This window comes from Pristis pectinata, chromosome 7 (assembly GCF_009764475.1).
Source record: "Pristis pectinata isolate sPriPec2 chromosome 7, sPriPec2.1.pri, whole genome shotgun sequence".
NCBI lineage: Eukaryota > Metazoa > Chordata > Chondrichthyes > Rhinopristiformes > Pristidae > Pristis > Pristis pectinata.
The window spans coordinates 74,522,269-74,544,763 of record NC_067411.1 but is presented as its reverse complement, the minus strand read 5'-3'; the positions used below and the strand labels follow the sequence as shown (position 1 = coordinate 74,544,763).

Genomic DNA, 22,495 nt, shown 5'->3' with positions numbered 1-22,495 from the left:
TGTTTCATGCCGAGACCCTGCATCAGAACTGAGACTGCAGAGGGAGGTGAGAGGGAGGGTGAGACAGGGGCTGGCAGGCGATAGGTGAAATCAGGTGAGATGAGGGATAGTGGCAGATGGAGTCATGATTGTCGTCTTTCAATTCTCGATAAAACCTTGTTCCCGGAGAGACGAGCAACTGCAAATGCAGCAATCTGACGCAAAACACAACAAACTGCTGGAGGAACTCAGCGGATCAAGCAGCATCTGTGGAGGTAGAGGGATGGTTGACGTTTCGGGACAACCTTATCCGAAGCACACTTTACACAAAGAGCCCAACAACGCTGGTCTCCCTTGCATTACCTCCATCACAAGCTTCCTAAGTCCATTCTGTTTCCACCGACCCCCCCCCCCCCATCCACACCCCCATTCCCCCTTCCCCATCCACCCCCTCATCCCCATCCCCACCCATCTCCCCATTCACACCCCCATCCCCACCCATCCCCATCCCTATCCTCCCCCCTTCCCCATCCCCCCGTCCCCATTCCTCATCTTTTCTCAGCTTTCCATTCCGGCTGTGTTCCCGCACAATTTCTTTGGAGCGCATCTTGCATCTCCTGCACATCACAGTCCCCAATTAAATGCACTATTGCTGATCTCCCTGATCCAATAAACAAATGGTCTCGGCAGTATCGGCGGAGATTTAAAACCTGGGCGCGTTTCCTGATTTTATGTTTATATTTAATTAGGTTTGGGTGTGAGTTTACGTTCTGACGATGATTCCCCCAGCGGCGGGCGGGCGGCCGGTGCCGGGAGCCGGCGCGCCAACATCTCGCGAGATCCCGCTACGGCTCGCGGTGACGATGATGATTGTGGTGGTGATGGGGGTGTGCGGCAGTGGGAAGTACGTGGGGGAGGGGGAAGGGGAGAGGGAAAGGTAGGGGGGAGAGGTGGGGGAGAGGTGGGGGAGAGGTGGGGGAGAGGTGGGGGAGAGATGGGGGTGAGAGGTGGGGAGAGGTGGGGGAGGGGGGAGAGGGGGAGGAGAGGGGGAGGGGGGAGGAGAGGGGGAGGGGGGAGGAGAGGGGGAGGGAGGGGGAGGGGAGGGGGGAGGGGGGAGGGAGGGGGGGAGGGGGAGGGGGGAGGGAGGGAGGGGGAGGGGGAGGGGGAGGGGAGGGAGGGAGAGGGGGAGGGGGGGAGGGAGGGGGAGGGGGAGAGGTGGGGGGGAGGGGGAGAGGAGGGGGGGAGGGGAGAGGGGGAGAGGGGGGGAGAGGGGGAGAGGGGGAGAGGGGGGGGAGAGGGGGGGAGGGGAGAGGGGGAGAGGGGGGGAGGGGAGAGGGGGGGGAGAGGAGGGGAGAGGGGGGGGGAGGGGGGGGGAGGGGAGAGGGGGGGAGGGGAGGGAGGGGAGGGGGAGGGGGGGGAGGGGGGGGAGAGGGGGAGGGGGGAGAGGGAGAGAGGAGGGGGGAGAGGGGGGAGGGGGAGAGGGGGAGAGGGGAGGGGGGAGAGGGAGAGAGGAGGGGGAGAGAGGGGGAGGGGAGGGGGGAGAGAGGGGGAGGGGGAGAGGGGGAGGGAGAGGGGGGGAGGGAGGGGGAGAGGAGGGGGGGAGGGGAGGGGGGGAGAGGGGGGGAGGGGAGAGGGGGGGAGGGGAGGGAGGGAGGGGGGGAGGGGGGAGGGAGGGGGGGAGGGGGAGGGAGGGGAGGGGGGAGGGGGAGGGAGGGAGGGGGGAGGGGGAGGGGAGGGAGGGGGGAGGGGAGGGAGGGGAGGGGGGGAGGGGGAGAGGGGGAGAGGGGAGAGGGGGAGGGGAGGGGGGAGAGAGGGGGAGGGGGAGGGGGGAGAGGGGGAGGGGGAGAGGGGGGGGAGAGGGGGGGAGGGAGGGGGAGAGGAGGGGGGGAGGGAGAGGGGGGGGGAGAGGGGGGAGGGGGAGAGGGGGGGAGGGGGAGGGAGGGGAGGGAGGGAGGGGAGGGGGGGAGGGGGAGGGAGGGGAGGGGGAGGGGAGGGAGGGGGGGAGGGGGAGGGAGGGGAGGGGGGGAGGGAGGGGAGGGGGGGAGGGGGAGGGAGGGGAGGGGGGAGGGGGGAGGGGAGGGGGGAGAGGGGGAGGGAGGGGGGAGAGAGGGGGAGGGGGGGAGAGGGGGAGGGGGAGGGGAGAGGGGGGGGGGAGAGGGGGGGGAGGGGGGGAGAGGGGGGAGAGGAGGGGAGGGGAGAGGGGGGGGGGGAGGGGGGGAGGGGAGGGGGGAGGGGGAGAGGGGGAGAGGGGGGGAGGGGAGAGGGGGGAGAGGGGGGAGGGGGAGGGGGAGAGGGGGGGGAGGGGGAGAGGGGGGAGAGGGGGGAGGGGGGAGAGGAGGGGGAGGGGGAGGGGGGAGAGGTGGGGGGGAGGGGGGAGAGGGGAGAGGGGAGGGGAGGGGGAGAGAGGGGGGGGAGGGGGGAGAGGAGAGAGGGAGGGGAGGGGGGAGAGGTGGGGGGGAGGGAGAGGGGGAGGGGGAGAGGAGAGGGGGGGAGGGAGAGGGGGGAGGGGGAGAGGAGAGGGGGGAGGGGGAGGGGGAGAGGAGAGGGGGGAGGGAGAGGGGGAGGGAGAGGGGGGGAGGGGGGGAGAGGTGGGGGGGGAGGGGGGAGAGGTGGGGGGGAGGGGGGAGGGGAGAGGTGGGGGGGGAGGGGGGAGAGGGGGGGAGGGGAGGGGGGAGAGGGGGGGAGGGGGAGAGGTGGGGGGAGAGGGGGAGGGGGGAGAGGTGGGGGGGAGAGGGGGAGGGGGGAGAGGTGGGGGGGAGTGGGGGGGAGGGGGGAGAGGGGGAGAGGCGGGGAGGGAGGAGGAAATAGGAGAGGGAAAGGGAAGAGGGGGGAGAGCTCATCAGAGTCATGGAATTGTACAGTGCAGAAACAGGCCTTTTAGTCCACAGCATCTGTGCATCAGCCCATCATGCCCGCCCATCCATACCAACCCCACATCTGCATTAATTCCTCATCCCTCTGTGCCCTGCTTATTCAAGTACCTGTCTCTTATATGTTGTTACTGTTGCTGCCACTACTGCCTCCTCTGGCAGTTCATTTCAGATACTCTGTGGAAAAATTTACCCTTGAACCCTCCTCCTGCTCACCTTAAATCTATACTCTCTAGTTTTAGACATGGGAAACAGACACTGACTATGTACCCTATGTCATCTCTCAGCCTCTTTTGCCCCAGGGAAAACAGACACAGCATGTTGAGGTGCTCATGATAACTTAACTCCTCAATCCAGGCAATATGCTTATGGATCTTTTCTGTACCCTCTCTAGTTTAATCACGCCTTTCCTATCGTGTGGTGACCAGAACTGCGCACAATACTCTAGAAGCCTAACCAATGTTTTGTATAGCTGTAACATGATGTCCCAACATGAAGAAGGAGGGATTGGAATGATGGACAGGGAGGAGGAGGAGTGGTGGGGAAGTGGGTGAGGGTGTTGTGATGAAAGGAGAGGCTGTGTTAATTTTTTAAAAAACCTGCAGGTAGTGTGAATATGTAATAAAAACAAACAAACAGGTTGTTAGACTTGAAAGTTAATTGTTTCTCTTTCTATGGTGCTGCCTGACCAGCTACATTAATTGAAGGTGGTCTTAGTATAAGAAAGAGGGATGATGTGAGTTCAGTAAACCTGGATGTAGCAGTGGTTTGGCTGGAGGTGAGAAATACTAAAGGTACAAAGTCACTTGTGGGAGTGGTGTACAGGCCCCCTTAACTGTGACCATTTTGTTAGGACAAAGTCTGAAAGAAGAAATGCTGACAGTTTGTTGGAAAGGTTTATAGGAGATGTTTAAACAAATATGGACTAGAGAAATCAGATGGGCAAAAGTAGCCTAGTTGAGTTCGTGGAGTGTCTTTTGGGTTAGTTTCTAAGAACAGCACACTTTGGAGCCAACCAGAGAGCATTTAATGCTGGACTTGGTTTGATGCAACAAGATGGGATTAATTATTGGCCTCATCGTGAAAGTGAATTGGGGATTAAAAATGGAAAATATAGAGATAGCTGATGAATTAAATGGATATCTTATGTCAGTCTTCACTATGTAGGATACATGTAATTGCTGTAAATTAGGAGTTGGCAGTGACGGAAAAAAACTCAGAAAATTTACAATCACAGGAAAATGCCTCTGAGCAAATTGTTGGGGCTGTGGGCTGACTATCTCTGGGTCCTGGCTGGACGTGACTATGTAACATTGGGATTGAAAGTACAATAATGCCCACCTGGCAACATCTGGTGAGCTGCATGCTGAGCAAAACACAGCTTGGTGTTTGGGCAATATGCAGTACCAACTGTGCTAAATTAAGATATTCTTTGTTTTAAACAATAACTACCTTAACAGGCTCTTGAATGAAGATTTGAATGAGCCATTGGAACATCTTGCAGTAAAACAAGAGATCAGTTACAGATTTACCAATCATTCCATTTCACAACCTTATTATTACAAGTTTTTATGGAACAGAAAATGCTGGAGGTGCTCTGCAGATTAGGCAGCTTCTGCAGAGAGAGAAACAAAATCAACATTTTGGATTGATAACTCCTCAACTGAACTGGAAAAAATGAGAGAACAAGCATATTTTAAATTCCAGACAAGCGGGGTGGGGTGGCAAGAACAAAGGGAATGTCTGTAAGGGAGTGGAGGCCAAGAGAATCGAAATGACACAGGCCTCAATGCTGGTGAAGGTTTGTTAGTCATAGCTGATCTCTCTGGAGGAAGTGTAAATGGAGGGCGATGAATTAGGGCAGAGGAGAGGAATGAAAACAGTTGAGATGCAGAACACACCTGTTGCTGGATATCTGAAATAAAAGGAAATACTGGAAGTAATCAGCAGGTCAGGGAGCATCTTGGAGAGAAAACTGTTGCAGGTGCAGGACCTTGCATCAGAACTTGCCAGTGATATAGACAGGAAAAGCTTGTTTTCAGAAATTGTTAAATTCATTTTTGACTCCTGAGGACTGCAATATACTTATAAGGAAGATGAAATGTTTTTCATTGAGCTGACACTGGGCTTTATTAGAACAGTGTGGGAGGCCAAAGACAGAGGTCAGAGTGGGGGTGGAATGAAAAATTAAAGTGAAAGGCAGCTTGAAGCTCAGGATCACATTGGGAGCTAAAAAGCAGTCACCTAACCTGCATTTGGTTTCTCAGACGTAGAAGTGATCACGTTGTGGGTACCAAATGCAGTACACTAAATTGGAATGTGCAAGTGAATTGCTGCTTCACCTGGCATGAAAGTTTGGATTTCTGGGTGGTGGGAAGGAAAGGGGTATAGCGGTAGACTTTATATCAGCTGCAATTGTATGGGAAAATGTCATGAGGAAGAGAGGGGCCTTTGATGGAGAACAAACCGTGAATGGTCCCCTTTGAATGCTGAGAGTAGAGAGGAGGGAATGTCTGGTTGTGTCTTCTCGTTGAAATTGTCAGAAATCAGGTTTGATCTGCTGAATGTAAAGGCTGGTGGGGTGGAAGATGAGGACTGAAAGTCTATGAATAAGGAGCCTTCAACACCCTCTCTCAGACCATGTTTGTATAATCTTTGTTCACTGGTGCTCCATCCTATCAGACGTTTCCTGTATTCTCCCCAACTCTCTTTGTTGTTCTCTGCAACTTAAAGCAAGCTTGTTTACTCGCTTTTCCAGTTTTGATGAAAAGTCATCAACCTGAAATGTTAGCTCTTTTTCTCTCTTCACAGATACTGCCTGTCCTGCATTTTGTTTTTGATATTGCACAGTATTTTTGTGAATCACAGCACTAAAAACTTTCCATCAATTTACGGGCTTGTTGCTATTGAATTGTTACACATGGGAACATGATGTAATAAAAAAATTCACTTAATTTAACTGAGATTCATGAAATAGGCCCTGTGAAGAGCTTTAATTTCATGAATTATATTTTGCAGTAGTGTTAGCAATCTTGACTATCATAGCTTTGTTTATTTCAAAAGGTTGGCAATAGTCTTTAGCTTGCAGGATTAAAGTGGCACTAATATTCCCATGATAGAGTTGCAGTATTGAAATGACAAATGATACTATGGTATTCTGTATGACAAGCAAAATTCTTTCTAAGTTGCATTTAAAATTTCTCCATCAAACTTTGTAAAGGGGTATTATTAGCTAAGACATGCATTTTAAAATCAGTTTTCAGAGTTGCCTAACAATCTTTTTGCAATACTGTTCTAAAAGTTATACTTATTGTCATATCTAATAAAAATAGCATAGTGGTTAGTGTAGCACTATTACAGTGCCAGTGTCTGCGTGGGTTTCCTCCAGGGGCTCTGTTTTCCTCCTACATTCCAGAGGTACAGGTTAGGAAGTTGTGGGCATGCTACGTTGGCGCCGGAAGCGTGGCGATACTTGCGGGCTGCCCCCAGAACATTCTACGCAAAAGATGCATTTCACTGTGTGTTTCGATGTACATGTGACTAATAAAGATATTTTATATTAACTTTAATACAGTTGGTTTTACATGGTTTAATTCATGGTTTTACACCGGGAGTAGAGAATTCCTGTTTGGGTTACTTGAGCTTGATATAAAAGAACCTACTTTTCAAGGGGAAAATGCGGTGTAGTAAATCAAACAGCACAAATAGGAAGGAAAGGGCAAATGCTGAAAATGAAACATTTATAACATACAGTCGCATTTCATATTTGTGGAAGCATAGAAATGCCATAATGCCAAGTAGGTGAATGGTCTATTTCCTAATACACCAAATGCTTAAAGGGAAAGTTAACATTAATGTGATTTTTTTTTCCACTTTCCTACATTATTCGTGTCTCTCAGGAGTACACAGAATAATGGAATAATGAGAGCATTTAGGGCATGTGCAGAGAAAGAACCCAACCTCATTACAACATAACAGAGACATTGTTCAATTTAGTATACTTTCTTCTTGGAGCAAAGATTCCTTTTTCCAAAGCACTATGCATCAGTTTGTCTGTTCTTTATAGGAAATATCAAAATCATTTGGTATTTCGTACATTGAAGGTCAATTTGCTGTCTTGCTATATTAGGGCATGCTACAATATATAAAGGTTTTAATAAATAGTGTCACACTTACTGAAATTTGTAATTTTTGAATTTCAATATTGTATAATGTCCTTTTGTTTGTCACCAGCAGAAGTATTGAGTAAGAATTTAGTCAAATATGCACCAACATACTTTTCATATCGGATTAATTTCATTTTTTCCTTTTTTTTTCTAGGACCACAGTATCTTCATCTCTTGCTGAAAAGGTATGTATCATTTCTGTCTGACAACTGTTTGAAAACAAGTTAATATTTATCCATTTAATTTACCTTTGACTTTCTTCTTCGATGGACAAATCTGTTAGATCTTGAACCACTGATGATAAGATGTGCACAAAGTGAACATACTCACGTGTAGAGTTTTTCAAAATTGACTGACTAGGTGAAGGTTGGAATGTTACAGTGTGGGAAACATGAAGGATGGAAACACTGGGGTGACACAGTGGCGAGGTAAATAATGCTGCTGCGGTGTAGCTTCAGCAATCTGAGTTCAATCCTGACCTTTGGTTCACTATGTGGAGTTTGCATGTTCTCCCTGTGATCATGTGGGTTTCCCCTGGGTGCTGTGGCCTCTTGCCACATCACAAAGATGTGCTGGTAGGTCAAATTACCCCAAGTGTAGATAAGTGGCAGGAGAGGCAGGCAGGAGTTGATTATCATATGAGATTGAATAAATTACAAGGAAATAAGTGGAGAAATAGGGCTGATGGGAATATTCTGAGAGACAGCTTAAAATCAATAGGCTGAATAGCCTTTTTTTGTTGGAAATTATAAAATAGGAAAAGAGATGCTTAGGTAATTAAGAATTGAGCAACTAGATTACATGAAGCTTGGCTTCTCAATGTTTGGGAATTGTTCCAACACAGAACACAGAGATTGTGATTAACTGCACAATCTCAATTCTGTGAATGAGAAGTGGCCTGTATTCTAGTGGTATAGCTTGCACTAGGATTTTTCTCAGATACATTTATCTAAGAGAAAATGCCAGTATGCCAGAGGTTGGCCCCAAAATATAATTGGGTCTTTTTTATAATTTAGATGTCATTCTTGGAGCACAGGCTTTCTAGTTATTGTTTACCAACAATAGTCAGAAGATTCCCTGATGGGGATTCCTGTGGAAAGGTCATGCTTGTGAGCATGCGAGAGTGGGGGAGAGTTTGGTGATGATGATTGGTTGGGTCTGCCAAATTAACTGCAGACTACGCCCAGGCTAAATGGCCAGGAGAAAATGGTCTCATGGGTCAAGTGCTTTGAAGCATTTGAGCAACACACAGAAAATGCTGGAGGATCTCAGGCAGTATCTATGGAAGGAAATAAACAGTCGACGTTTTGGGTTGAGACCCTTCATCAGGTCTCGACCCGAAACGTCGACTGTTTATTTCCCTCCATAGATGCTGCCTGACCTGCTGAGTTCTTCCAGCATTTTCTGTGTGTTGCTCCGGGTTCCAGCCTCTGCAGAATCTCTTGTCTCTCCTTGAAGCGTATGAGGTTTTGTTGTCCTCACTCAGTTCCTCACAGCTGTTTGTCCCTATTTACATAAATGGACTCACTGTTCCTGCAACTTTATCCAGTATAGTCATTGTGGGACTAATGCAAGTTTGGGTTCCATTACTTAATAGAGTGTAGTCAGAGAATCACTAACTTCATTCTGTTAAGCTGTGGAACCCAAAGTTGCTGTAGTTCTCCAGCATTTCCACTGGATAGACTTAGGATAAGTGTTAATTAATTGACATCTTTTTGAATTATTTAAGTTTGCTTAAAATGCTTTCAATTGTTTATACTTTTTACTTTCGTGTAATGTCACATTGACAGACACTTGATAAGCCATTAAAATCAATGTTGAGGACATTCAGGAGCATTGAAAGGCCTTGGTGGGTTTAACAGTTGGTTTAGCCTTAGGGGTGGGGTGGACAGCAGCACGACTCTGCCAGCTGTCTGAGAACCTTTTTCAACTGTTTTATTAGCAGGGCTTGTACTGGCCCAACCTCCTGGTGACTTAACGTGTCATACAAGGCTCTGCTGTTGTGCAGGACCTTCCCATTTTGGATCAGGGTGGCTTCAAGCAGGAAATCAATAGCAATTGATAAGGGGGACTAAAAACAAATTCAAACTTGCCGGGGTAGTTAGCAGTGAGTTTGGGAAACTAACTGCTGACAGCAAGTTATGACCCATTTAGTTTCTAGATTGCCATAAAGCACCATTGATATTTACAATACACACAATGTAGATTCAGCTCACTGTCCCGCAGTTCTATCATTTAACACAATGATTATATGCTCTGTGATAGAATTTTCAGAAAACTGATTGGTAAAAGTGATTGGATACTCAACTGTGCAATTCTCAGACTATGCCATATTGCTTCTAGGCCCTCTACACTCTGAATATGCACGGACATGCATGGTGTACCACACACATTTAGTCTCCACCTCCATAAAGTTTAGTTGCTCATGTAATTACGAATGATACAAGCCATTTACTTCTCATTAACTTCCCTAAGAGAAAACAGTCATTTTCTGTTCACTCTAGGTTGAAGACCTTTCAAGAATGCACCTCTGTTGATTTCTAAAGATCTTTACATTTTTAAATATCTGATATCCTATTCTATTTATGTAGTTCCTTTATCCCATTATTTTTTCTCATCAACCTCTCTTCCTTAAAGCGAATGCTATTTTAGGCTACCCATTCATTGTGCTATTTCTAACCACACGTCACATACTTTAATATTTGTTCTTTCCCCTTTTGTCTCATTTAAAGCATCATCTACTTCATTGAGGATTTTGGAAATCATCCTCCTCAACCTCTGTATTTTGTTCAAGTCATCCTCTTTCACCCCTCTGTGAGGATATCTTTATGAAGATACTGATACCACCTCCTGATCTCATCTAAGTCAAATCTAAAACCTTCCTTTCAAAATAATCTGTGATGTTATAGGTCGAGTCCAATCAGCTTCTCCTTAGTAGATCAGCCATGATCCTTAGACCTGTATGTACATTGTTCCTGTTGATTTGAGATTTTAAAACCCAGATTTAATGAAGAATGGATGGAATTTTAACATGTTTATCAACTGGTTCCTTAACATTACAATCTACAATTTCCCCATGAGTTATGAAATTCTTTGGAAGGTATGTATAGCTACCACTGCTCTCCATTCATTGTGTATTAGGTCATAGCAGCAGATAATCAGTATTATCCAGCTACAATCTAACTTTACTTGTATGGATCAAAAATACAGTACGGTTTCCCTGTGTTGAACAGTGGCTCCTATAGGTAATATAGGGAACATTGCAACCTGAGGATGAACTGTCTAGTGATATTTGATGCAAATTGTTGTAACAAATTCAACTTGCTACCACATTGGCAATTGCACAATAAAGGGAATAAACTGATAAAACATTCTGACCTGTTTGGATGTGTGTGACTATTCTTAATTATTGAAACTGACCTCGTGTCCTAATGGGCTTTGTGCTAGCTGGTTGCTCAAAGATAAAATGGCAATAAAGTGAAGAGGGAAAAGAAATTATAAACACCAACAACCTTGAAATGCCTCTTAAAAAGTGCTGTTACTGAAGGTATGTAGCTGCATGTACTGTAGCAGGGAAAAATGTTCCAGAGTTTTGAAATATAGAAAAAACAAAGGTAAAGAGCAAGTGCTATTACACAGGCAAGATGCAAGGAGCTTTGTTGTGTTTTGCAGCCTGCAGCATTCTTCCGGACAGGGCTGCAGCAAGCATGACAAAACTGAAAAGGTGGAGTGAACATTTAAACTTGTGGATATTTGTGCTTTTGTATTGCAGTTTTCTCATTCTTCCATTTTCTCCTGTAGATCATTGCATTTTGTACTGCTTGTTCCTCGCAGAGGTCTGCAGGTGTGCAGGTTGTATGCAAAATTGAGTGTTTAGTACTTGCCAGCCTCCAGTCTTCCTGCTCATTAAAACAAATGGAGGAAAATAATAGACTGAGAGCCTGAACTCTTCCTAAAGTGTTGGAAAACTTGCTTTAAGTTAATGGACCTTTTTGCTGTACCATGTATTGTATGGTATTTGTGGTATAATGTACAAATATGGTCACCATTTGAAGATTAGGAATGGATAATATCCATGATAACTTCCACTTATTTGGCATCTTTGACCGTGTGAGAACCTTCATCTACTTGCCAAAAAGTAGGGGATGAATAATGAGTAGGTTGGGAGAAGTCACTGAAGGTGTATTTCAAGGACTGTGCTTTGAGGATAATTGTGAAAGTGGGGATGTATGTGATAGGAATGTATTTTGGAAGATGGTTCCAGAACACATGGTCTTAACAGCTGAAATAAAAATAAAAGGAATGCGCGTGTAACTAGGCTGAAGTTGTAAGGTAGAAACAATGATTTTGGGCCGGAAGAGGTCGCAAAGGTAAGATGAAATGGAGACATGAAATAGTTTAGATTCATAGATTCATGAAATTGTACTGCATGGAAACAGGCCCTTCGGCCCAACTTGTCCATGCCAACCAACATGATTATCTATGCTGATCTCATCTAAAAAGGCATTTGCCTGCCTTTGGTCCATATCCCTCTCAAACTTTCCTATCCATATACCTGTCCAAATGTCTTTTAAACATTGTAATTGTTCCTGCCTCTGCCACTTTCTCTGGCAACTCATTCCATATATCCACAACTCTGTGTGGAAAAACTTGCCCCTCAGATCTCCTTTAAGTGGAAAGGAAATGGTAATGTTAATGGAAAGAATTATTGAAATAAATGCATTGGGGGAAAGAGGGATGGGAAAACACCAGCAGATGGCATGAACAGACATGCTAAGTAAATAGGACAAGGAATAGGACATAGATGGCAAAATTTTAGTTAACCTGGAGTTTGTACAAAATGAACACTCCTTTGGCAAGGAAAGCAGAGGAGAAAAAGGCAGGAGTTGATAACAATGAGAAAATTTCAGTGGTGATGGGGTGAAGTAAGTTCATAGATACACTATCCTCAAGATTTAAAAAGACGTGCAACCTGAAAATTTATTTTAAAAAATATTTTAATAGCTGGGCTGGAAATTCTTTGATGCTGATGACTACCATTCTGAAGAAAACAAAGAAAAGATGGCTAAAGGAATACCACTAAATGATGAGGTAATGCTTTTTTAATTACACTTATCCATCTGTTTTGTTAGAAGTGCTTAAGTAAATGTAATAATATTTCTATCCTGACAAAATGAGAAAAGTATTTAAAACAAAAACTATAAAATCTGCACTTTTTTTTTACCTTTCCAAAAATTTTTGATTGTTTCTTCTACCTAACTACACATTGTGGTCTAAAATGAGTTTGAATTTCACCATAATAGCTGAACAGTTAACTAAATTTGGATAACTCACTCCACCAGCAAAATCCACTTTCCAGAAATGTATATAAACAATATTTTTGATCCATCACTAATTGTCCTTGAGGAGCTAGTGGTGAGATTTTTTTTCATGTAGCAATTCCTAAAATGCAGATGAGTAGGGAGATAGAGTTTTGAGTGATCAGTGAAGAAGGAACAGCAATATATTTCCAAATCAGGATGGTGTGTGACTTGGGCAGAAACCTGTAAGTGGTGATTCGAATCACCTGCTGCATATTGGTGTTAAAAGTTGTGGGATTGGGAGGTGCTGTGGTGATGCCCGGCACCCGAGGAGGAAACTGGATCACCCACTTGGCACTTCTGGCTGTATTTTTTCTCAAATGCACTAAACTTAAACCTCAGAGTGAAGTATTAGAATATATGCAGTGCAGAATTAATGTAAATAGCTAAACTAGATAAATAAAGATGGCTTTTATTTATGAGTTTTTTGGTAACAAAAAAAAATTGAGGTGCACTTGGGTTTTCAAAAACTCAACTGGCTGTCAAAGCCAGTTTGATTTGTAAATATATTGCTGTTCCTTCTTCATCAATCACTCAAAATTAGCTTGGGATGTTGCATGTACTTTGTATTGTATGATTTATATTCTCTGTGATGTCTACCCACGTGCCTGTGATGCTGCTGCAAGTTTTTCATTGTACCTGTACCTCATGTACTTGTGCACGATAATAAACTCGACTTGACTTTCCACCATCTAGTTAAGTTTGACACTAAATATTCTTCCAGTTGGAACTCTGGCATACTACATGGAAACTCATGCGAGGAAAATAATATAAATTGAATTTAAGCTGTATCATTTTTCATCTAAAGGTGTATTTTGTTCACAGGAGAGAATACCTTGGCTGTGCACTTTGCATGAAATATTACTGAGGTAAATTGAAACTAAATGTATCTCTTATATTTGTAATATTGAACAAAAGGTTACTAAAATGATAGCATAAAATCAGATCAGATGTGCTCTGAGGGCTGGTTAAAATTCCTAAATCACTACACCATCAACCCCATCCTTTTCAATATTATGTCATGGGGGAAAAAAAATTCTGAAGTTTCCTCACTTGCAAGCTGAACAAAGGCAAGTTAGATGGTAAATAATTATTTGGCAAATACTGATTGAATGTTTGTAGTTCCCAAAATCTTGTATGGCACTTGCAACTGCTATATTTCCTTGGCTCCATGCTCTTCCTATGTTCACCTTATTGTCTGTCTGCCCTGAACTTTCTCTGTAACACTTTATTCTGCATTCTGTTATTATTTTGTTATACTACCTCAGTGCACTGTTGTAGTGAAATGACGGCATGCAAAACAAAGTTTTTCACTGTACTGAGGTACATGTGACAATAATAAACCAATTTGTTTTTGATTCTCATTAGAATTGCACAACATACTATTTCCATTAGATGTGTTATTAGTACCTCTTATATTGTCTGTCAGCAGTTGCATCATTGTGGATCTGATATTGATGGCAATTACTGGATAAGTTTTTTTCTGTTACATTTTGGTCACAAGGTTTCCATTTTTCATTGGCTATATACTTTGCTTGATCTACAGTGTTTTCAGCCAATTTTGCCAAAATTTGAGCAGAATTTGATGCTATTGAATTAAACCTGTCAAACTTTGGGGAAAAATCTGTTTTAAGTTATTCAAATATCTCAGTGTATCTATTTTTTTTCTGTTCATCCACAGAGAATATTCACTTGGCGCAAATGTGATCCTAGCATGTTCTTCTCTGAAGACAATGTATCGAAGCATACTAATGGGTGACAGCAGTGTAATCAACAGAAAATCAGAAAACTATACAGAGCAGAAACATTCACAACTTGACTTTAACAAGGACGTTTTGTTTGTGCATCTTCATGGTTCCATGGAACTGATCATGAAGAGGTTAGAAACCAGAAAAGGACATTTCATGTCAGCTTCTTTGCTGCAGTCTCAATTTGACAGCCTGGAACCACCTGGAGACATAGAAACTTTTATTACTATAAGTATTGAGAAAAGCATTCCAGAGATAGTGGCTGAGATTGAAAAAAATCTGGGTCTAAATCTTTAACTTTTAACAGGGCATGTGAAGGAATATTATGGTAAAATATGTTCCTTAACGGAATTTGTAGTTATAACGGAAGCAAAACTGTTAGCTTTGTAGTGCTGATGTGAAAACTGTTCCTTCAGGCTTTCTACAGATGGAAATTCCAAAGCTGCACTCTTCTCCACAGTTTTGCAAATTTCTCCAAGGAAAATCAGTCAAATTGATGCAAGGATCTGAAGTTTAACTAGTTTCTGTAAAATGCCTTAAATTTATTAGTATAAGTGCCACTTAACAAACTTTGGCCTTTTGTAGGTTTATAAACTTTGTTTATTGTTCAACTTTAATTACAATTGTCATGTTGGGCTCAGATCTTTAAATTAATTAAATTGGGTATTCTCTTTACTGCAGTGCATTGAGAATTCTTTAATTCCAGCGGTTGTTGGACACTAGGAAATCTGTTGAACTAAGCTGCTATTGGTGGGACTCAGACTTGAGTCAGGATCAACACTACAATCCTCAGGAATTTAGATCAGTAAATTTTCAATGCTAACAGAATTATAAAAATATGTATTTAATTTATAGAAAAATATAATGAGATATGGTTGACTAAGGGAACAATATTTCCATTTCCTCAGAGCTTTGGCAGGTTGAATACTTCAAGGATGTTTCCTGTGGTGGGGAAATGTCTTGGCAGTGACTTTAAGGGTTATGAATCAGAACTATGGGTGCTGTGTGATTAAGTGTTTTCAAAGCCAGGATGTAGATTTTTGGACTAGAGGCCAAATATCAATTGTGATCCTCTTGCCTGGTGAAACAAACTCAAGTGTGCTCATCCTTTTAACACCCTAGAATCCCATGAACTCAAATGTAAACATTGCTTGTGTGACTCCTTCAGGCTTTTTGACCAAAAGTCTTTGTAATGAATTAGCCAGTGGTTTCTGTAGATGTTTTTCAAAATAAGACAACAATTTATTTTTAATTGGTTTAATGATCTATGTGCATAACTAATTACTACTGATAAAAACTGACAGGTTAAATATTTTGTACAAGGCAGTTCAGAGAAATTAGATTAATATCACATGACACTGTAAAAAGAAATGACATCCCAAATTATAACGCACATACAGTATGCAAGAATTTTACTGGCCAAAGCCGATCTGCTGTAGTCAAAGTACACTGTTTAGAATAAGGTGCTCATTAAAGCTGCACAAAGATTTGAAGTCATCCAGAATTAGGAAGCTCAAAACCACTGCAATTGCATTCAACAAGACTAGAAAGGTTACTTGAATATTTTCTGGTGAAATAATATGTAATGCACTACATTTCTAGGCATTATTTGCATGTAAAGCAAAATAATAAATATTAGATTCAGTGGTAATCTGTATTTAGTCTTTTGGATGTTATTTGCCATAATGCATGCTTTGTTCACAATACACAACTCGTTGTCAGACATTGCAGCTTGTGATCACTTTCTGATGCATCTTTTGCAAGTCTTTTTTTCTATACAAATTGCTATCAAGAGTTACTGGTTAAACAGATTTTCAGGGCAGACCAAAGAAAAAATATTCACATGAACTCAAATGCTGAACTAGGTTGCTTAAGAATTACAAACTCAAAGAAAATTGTTATGCATGCAATATCTTCCATCAAATCCTAAGGCTCATGTGCTGTACAAATGCCTCTGAATTCACATATAATAATGCATCAATTATCTCATCTCCAACTACAACCCAATCTCAAAAGTCAAGCTGGAAAGAGCTTTTAAGATTTAACTGCTGTTATATCAAAAATAAATTACAATTTCTTTGCAAGCTGCAAAAAGGTTGCTAAGATGGTTGAGAACCCAGTAGCCTCTCAATGGCAGCGTTGACATCTCCACCAGTTGCTATTAGGGCTTGAAGATTGGCTTCACGGTTCAGAAATCCCATTGCATTGAGCTGATCAAGTTGTTGCTGAAACTGAACTTCAGGATTTGGAGTCAAAGTCTGTTCAACAGTGACATGTAAAAACAAAGGGAGAGGCAAAAAGTCAACAGGAATAAATAAAAAGCTTATTTTCAAGTAGCCATTATTCACAACAATGAGTGTTAATAGACCATTTTACATCAGAGAAAGTTACAATTGAGGTAATTTAGTCCTTAGCCACCAAAGGATGTGCACATACGCATGCACACAATTTTTATTTATTCATGGGAGAATGAGAGTGTTGCTTACAATGCCAGCATTTAATGACCAAATTCCAACTGCCCTGTAAAGTGATAGCAAGCTATTGTTTGGAACCACTCAAATTCTTGTGGTAAAGATATTCCCACGTGCTATTAGGAAGTTCTGGATCTTGACCTAGCACTGAAGAATCAGCAATATTTCCAAATTAGAAGAACTTGTGGAGTGCAGTGCTTTTGGGCACCTACTGCCCTTGTCGTAATTGGTGGTAAAGACCACAGAGTATGGAGTTGCTGCCAAATATACCTTGGCAGCTTGCATAAATGCATCATGTGGATGGCATATACCTCTAGCCAAAATGACCATTTAGGGAGGGTGTATTGTGTACCAATCAACTGACCTCTTCTGTTCTGGATGGTGTCAAGTTTAAGTGTTGTTGGAGATCCACTCATTCAGGAGAGTGAAAAACACTCCTAACAGATCCATTATAGGTAGTGACAAAAAGGCAACAGCAGTTTGATAAGGTGGTTTAGCAATTGGCTGACTTCTCTTTTTCCACCAAACACCATTCTTTGTTTATACCAAGAATACATGTTCCAAAAAATGAACCAATGATCTTCTCACTTCAGCTATGATCACCTAACCGATTTGGCCAAAGCTGTATATGCACTAGATAATTAAATCTTAAACATTAACTATATATTTTCAATTAAATCACTTTAATAGTATTTTAAAATGGTGAACATTATTTATCTCCAAAACTTACCTTGGTGGTAACTAAAGTTGTCACAAGGAAGCCCCAAATAATAGCCAGACATTTCCTGACTATATCTTGGGATTGCAACAGAGAAATCTAGTGAGCTTCCAAGTTATCGGGGTGATCATAAGATCATAAATTTGTGACTGTTTTAACATCTGATGGATTTTGTACAACACCACAGCCACAATAACTCCCCAGTCTAGTGTCCTCCCTGTTACATCAGAATAATGTACTAAATTTCTACTACCTGCGTGTTTGATCCAGCCAACGCCTGCAACATCTGCTGCACAAAATACTGTTGTCCAGCATCAGTTCCCCCTGTGCCACCTGTATTTTCATTGGTACTGGGGGGAGCACTGCCAATTCCTCCAATACCACTGCCATATCTTTAAAGAGAAAAATGAAAGATGTGAATGAAAAGATTGCTGACAACATGGACAGAAGGATATTTATGCTCATCTCACAGTACCGATTAAATTTCCAACAGTTGAACTAAAAGCAATCTGTCTAGAATTCAATGCCAGCTTTATGCTTATATTTTCAGTAATCACTGTCGAATTCTTCATGAAGAGAATATACACTCCAGTTTTCTGAATAACTTATATATTGATGAAATTGCAGAAGTGGTTACAGTTTAAGTGTAATACCAGCAATTTAACTCAAGTGATTTGATGAGTTCTAAGAGCAAAACTGCCAAGGGCTGTTTTGCAAAAAAAACATCAGCTGAACGATATTCAAGTAACTATTAAGAGATTCATGTTAAAGTTCTCTGAAGCAACACAGAAATGGCTGAACATCTAGGTCACTTTGTGAAGGAAATAGACAACCTTGGCTTACTCTTGCTCTCAAGATTTATCAAGAAATAACAACAGCTACTCTTTAACCAGAGAAGGTAATCTAGGGTTGACAGGACTGTGGAACTGAGGTTACAATCAGATTGGCCATGATTTTATTAAACAGTACAGCAGACTTAATGGGCTGAGTACGTATTCCTGTTCCTAATTTATATGCTCTTAATTACCTCTGAACATAAAAAGCATTTTTACTACACTTATCCATACAAAAACATTTAAAGCACTTCCTGGAAGCAATGAGGAAGGCATTGCTGGCTGGCTTTAATTGCATGGGTTTGGACTACAAAAGTTAAGAATTTACTGCAATTGTACGGGGTGTGGGCAGTTGGCAAATCAACTGGGATTACCATGTGTAATTCATTCCTAAACCATAGGAAGAGCATCACCGACTTGGAAATGTGCCATGTAAATTAACCAGATTGATTCTGAGGCCAAAAGGATTATGCCCTGAAGGAGGACTCGTTGTGACTGGCTTTCAATAACTGAAGTTCATAAGAATGAGAGGTGATCTTAGTGAAACACACAAAGTTATGCAAAGAATTGACACAGTAGATGTTAAGAGGTTGTTTAGTCTGGCTGCAGAGTTTTATACTCCTAACATCTACTGTGAGGAGGAAGTGGAGGGAAAATCTCAGGATAAGGGGTCAGCCACTTAGAAAGAAATTTCTTCATTCAGGATCATGCTTTCCGCCAGAGGGCTGTGGGCCCTCAGCTTTTAAGTATACTTAAGGCTGAGATTCAACATCTTTTGCAATCTGAGGGAAATCAGACAAGGTAAAGGATTTGCTTTGATCTCACTGCATGATAAAACAGCCTCAAGGGTGGTAGAGCCTGATCCTGTTCCTAATGTTTTCTATATTAAAGATAAATAGCCTTCTACCTGGTATTGGTTGAAATAGGAGGAAATGAATATGAATTTTGAAGAGATTAGATGCAGGATAGCAGGCTTCTGTGGAGCATAAACAATGGTATGTACCTTCTAAGTCAAATGGTCTACTTCCCTGTTATACATGCATTGAAGTGCCACATAAAGATCTAAAACCTAAATGTTCACTTTTAATCTACTGAGCAGCACAAAACCAATTTTGGAATCAAACTCTTACCCTGGTAGAAGACCTGGAGCCTCAGTAGACAAGGTTTGCAGACCCTGTTGAATCTGTAACAAAGCCTGCATAGCTCTTGGGTTTGACATGGCAGACAATGTTTCAGGGTTCTGCATCTGGAATGACAAGAAAATGGTCCTCACGTTTTAGTTATTTGTTAGATCATGTACTTTTGGAGACTACAGTACATCAAAATACTGAGATGATGAGGAAGCACTGGTAGAAGAATGAATGTGGAATCAACAGCTGAGCTTCTCTGCACAAGAACCTGGGCTTGCAGCATTCTTTCAAAACCCAAGGATAAAACATCAGTTACCACAAACTGCAACTCCCCCACCCACCCTTATCCTTGCTCTGCCAAACAGTAATTACTAAGGAAGAATTGAAAGAAGCTCCCAAAGATGAAATTTGGATTTTACTGATAATTGGCAAGTCATTACAGAGTCAGGAGATGGAAATGGGCAGAGTCTGGATTTAAAGAAATTGCTCCACATTTAAAGAAATGCCACAGGTCTGGCATAACCGAAGCAGATCAAATTAATGTGCTTATGGGATCGTTGAGGGATGGGCAAGACTGGCAGCTCAATGTTCTGAGGTACAGATGCTACAGGCGCGATAGAGGTGGAGGTAAGACAGGAGGGGGAGTTGCCTTTTTGATTAGGGAGAACATCATGGCAGTACTTAGACAGGATATTCCTGGGGGATCGCCCAGTGACGCTATATGGGTAGAACTTGGAAATAAGAAGGGGGTGAGCACTTTGATGGGATTGTACTATAGGCCCCGAATAGTCAACAGGAATTTGAGCAGCAAATATGCAAGATCTTTATTAGTCACATGTACATCAAAACACACAGTGAAATACATCTCTTTGCATAGTTTTCTGGGGGCAGCTCGCAAGTGTAGGGAGGTAGCAGATAGCTGTACGAATAATAGGGTTGAAAAAAGAGGCGATTTTAAATTCCCTAATAATGGCTGGGAGTGCCATTGTGCTAAGGGCTTGGATGAAGTGGAATTTGTTAAGCATGTCCAGGAAAATTTTCTCATACAATATGTAGATGACCCTGCTAGAGATGGGACAATATTTGAGCTCCTGTTGGGAAAGGTGGCAGGGAAAGTGACTGAAATGTCCAGGGTGGGGGGTGGGGTGGGCAGGGAAGCACTTTGGGACCAGAGGACCATAATGCTATTAATTTTAAAATAGTATTGAAAATAGATAGAACTGGTCCACAAGTTAAAGTCCTAAATTGGGGCAGAGCTAATTTTGACGGCATTAGACAGGAACTTGCAAAGGTTAATTGGGAGAGGGTGTTTGCAAGTAAAGGGATGTCTTGCAAGTGGGAGGCTTTTAAAAATGAGATAGGGAGAGTTCAGGGCCAACATCTTCCTGTTAGACTGATGGGCAAGGCTGGCAGGATTAGGGAAACCTGGGCTGATGAAGGGTATTGAGGCTCTGGTCAGGACAAAGAATGAGGTAAATGTTAGGTACAGGCAACAAGGATCAAGCAAATCCCTTGAGTATAAGGGATGTAGGAGTACACTTAAGAGGGAAATCAGGAGGGCAAATAGAGGACAAAATTGTTTTGATAGAAAAGGTAAAGAAGAACCCCAAGAGATTTTATAAGTATATTAAAAGGGTAACTAGGGAGAGAATAGGTTCCCATAAGAATCAATGTGGTCATCTATATATGGAGCCAAAGGAAATGGACAAGGTCTTAAATGAATATTTGTTGTCTGTATTTACCATGGGAAAGGACATGGAAGCTAGGGATTTTGGGGAAGAGAATAGGATGTCTTGAAACATATCCACATTACAAAAGAGGCGCTGGTGGTCTTAAAGTACATAAAGATGGACAAATCCCCAGGGCCTAACCAATTGTATCCTAGGACATTGAGGGAAATCAGGGAACAAATTGCTCGGGCCCTGACAGAGATATCTGTATCATCATTAGCTACGGGTGAGGTACAGGAAGACTGGAGGGTGGCTAATGTTGTTCCTTTATTTAAGAAGGGCTGCAGAGACAAGCAAGTGAACTACAGGCTGGTGAGCCTAACATCAGTGGTAGGAAAGTTACTAGAGATTGAGAGACAGGATCTACCTACATTTGGAAAGGCAAGGACTAATTAGGGGTAGTCAGCATGGTTTGTGCGTGGGAGATTGTGTCTCACGAATATAATTGAGTTTTTTTTTGAAGAGCTGACCAAGAAGATTGACAAAGGCTGGGTGATGGATGTTGTCTCCATGGACTTTAGTAAGACCCCATACGATAGGCTGGTCTGGAAGGTTAGATCACATAGGATCCAGGGTGAGCTAGCCAACTGAATACAACATAGGCTTAGTGGTGGGAGTCAGAGAGTGGTAGTGGAGGGTTGTTTTTTTAGATTGCTGGCCTGTGACCAATGGTGTGCCACGGGAATTGGTACTGGGTCGACCATTGCTTGTCATCGACATTAATGATTTAAATAGGAATGTGTTTGGTATGGTTACTAAGTTTGTGGATGACACCAAAAGTGGTGATATGGTGGATAGTAAAAAAAGTTATCTAAGATTACAACAGGATTTAGATCAACTGGGGAAGTGGGACAAGGAATTTAATTTGGATAAGAGTGAAGTGTTGCAATTTTCGGGAACTTGAACAAGAAAATGGCAGGGCTCTGGAGAGTGTTGTAGAGCAGAGATTTAGGGGTACAAGTACATGGTTCTCTGAAAGCAGTAACACAGATAGACAGTGCGGTGAAGAAGGCATTTGGCACACTTGCCTTCATCAGTCAGGGCAATGAGTAAAGGAGTTGAGATGTCATGTTACAGCTGTACAAGACGTTGGTGAGACTGCACCTGGAGCATTGTGCGCAGTTCTGGTTGCCTAGCTATAGGAAGGATTTCATTAAGATGGATAAGATTCACAAGGATGTTACTAGGACTGGAGGGCTCATGTTACAAGGAGAGACTGGATAGGCTGGGGCTTTTTCCCCAGGAGGCTGAGGGGTGACCTTAGAGATATACAAAATCACGACGGGCATAGGTAAGGCAAATGGTCACAGTCTTTTTCCCAGGGTAGGGAAGTCTAAATCTAGAGGGCACAAGTTTAAGGTGAGACAGGAAAGATTTAAAGAGTACCTGAGGGGCAAAATTTTCCACACAGAGGGTGATGGGTATATGGAACAAGCAGCCAGAGGAAGTGCTAAAGGTGGGTAAAATTACAATGTTTAAATGACAGATAC

The 22,495-nt window shown here is 42.8% G+C and overlaps 2 protein-coding genes across 6 annotated transcripts in view; one reads left to right on the top strand and one right to left on the bottom strand.

Moving 5' to 3' along the window:
* Positions 1–809: 809 nt before the first annotated feature.
* LOC127572329 (probable gluconokinase) lies at positions 810–15,215 on the top strand. Of its 4 annotated transcripts, none has more exons than XM_052019450.1 (6): positions 825–883; positions 7,170–7,200; positions 10,817–10,867; positions 12,020–12,106; positions 13,201–13,244; positions 14,057–15,215. In XM_052019450.1, exons 1-6 carry the CDS (start codon positions 843–845, stop codon positions 14,418–14,420), a joined length of 618 nt encoding a protein of 205 aa, XP_051875410.1. In that variant the 5' UTR covers positions 825–842; the 3' UTR covers positions 14,421–15,215. The 4 variants fall into 4 exon arrangements, with proteins under 4 accessions (XP_051875411.1, XP_051875410.1, XP_051875412.1 ...); XM_052019452.1 differs by lacking the exon at positions 10,817–10,867 and adding an exon at positions 10,688–10,739 and having other exon boundaries at positions 833–883; XM_052019453.1 differs by having other exon boundaries at positions 847–883; positions 10,817–10,859.
* A 149-nt stretch (positions 15,216–15,364) lies between these two features.
* The window catches only part of LOC127572324 (ubiquilin-1-like), a 35,261-nt gene continuing 28,130 nt past the window's right edge, over positions 15,365–22,495 (bottom strand). For both annotated transcript variants that reach the window (XM_052019433.1, XM_052019432.1), the window contains exons 9-11: positions 19,276–19,391; positions 17,566–17,704; positions 15,365–16,381 (exon numbers count right to left, since the gene is read on the bottom strand). In XM_052019433.1, the coding sequence (XP_051875393.1) occupies positions 16,223–16,381; positions 17,566–17,704; positions 19,276–19,391 (414 nt within the window). In that variant the 3' untranslated portion in view covers positions 15,365–16,222. The remainder of the gene's footprint in view (positions 16,382–17,565; positions 17,705–19,275; positions 19,392–22,495) is intronic.

Bases quoted from the DNA above. Each gene is read 5' to 3' on its own strand.
- LOC127572329 (XM_052019450.1), top strand. From the start codon at position 843: ATGATGATTGTGGTGGTGATGGGGGTGTGCGGCAGTGGGAA. The intron at 7,201-10,816 runs GTATGTATCATT...TTTCTCCTGTAG, and splicing joins CTTCATCTCTTGCTGAAAAG to ATCATTGCATTTTGTACTGC. The intron at 13,245-14,056 runs GTAAATTGAAAC...GTTCATCCACAG, and splicing joins TTGCATGAAATATTACTGAG to AGAATATTCACTTGGCGCAA.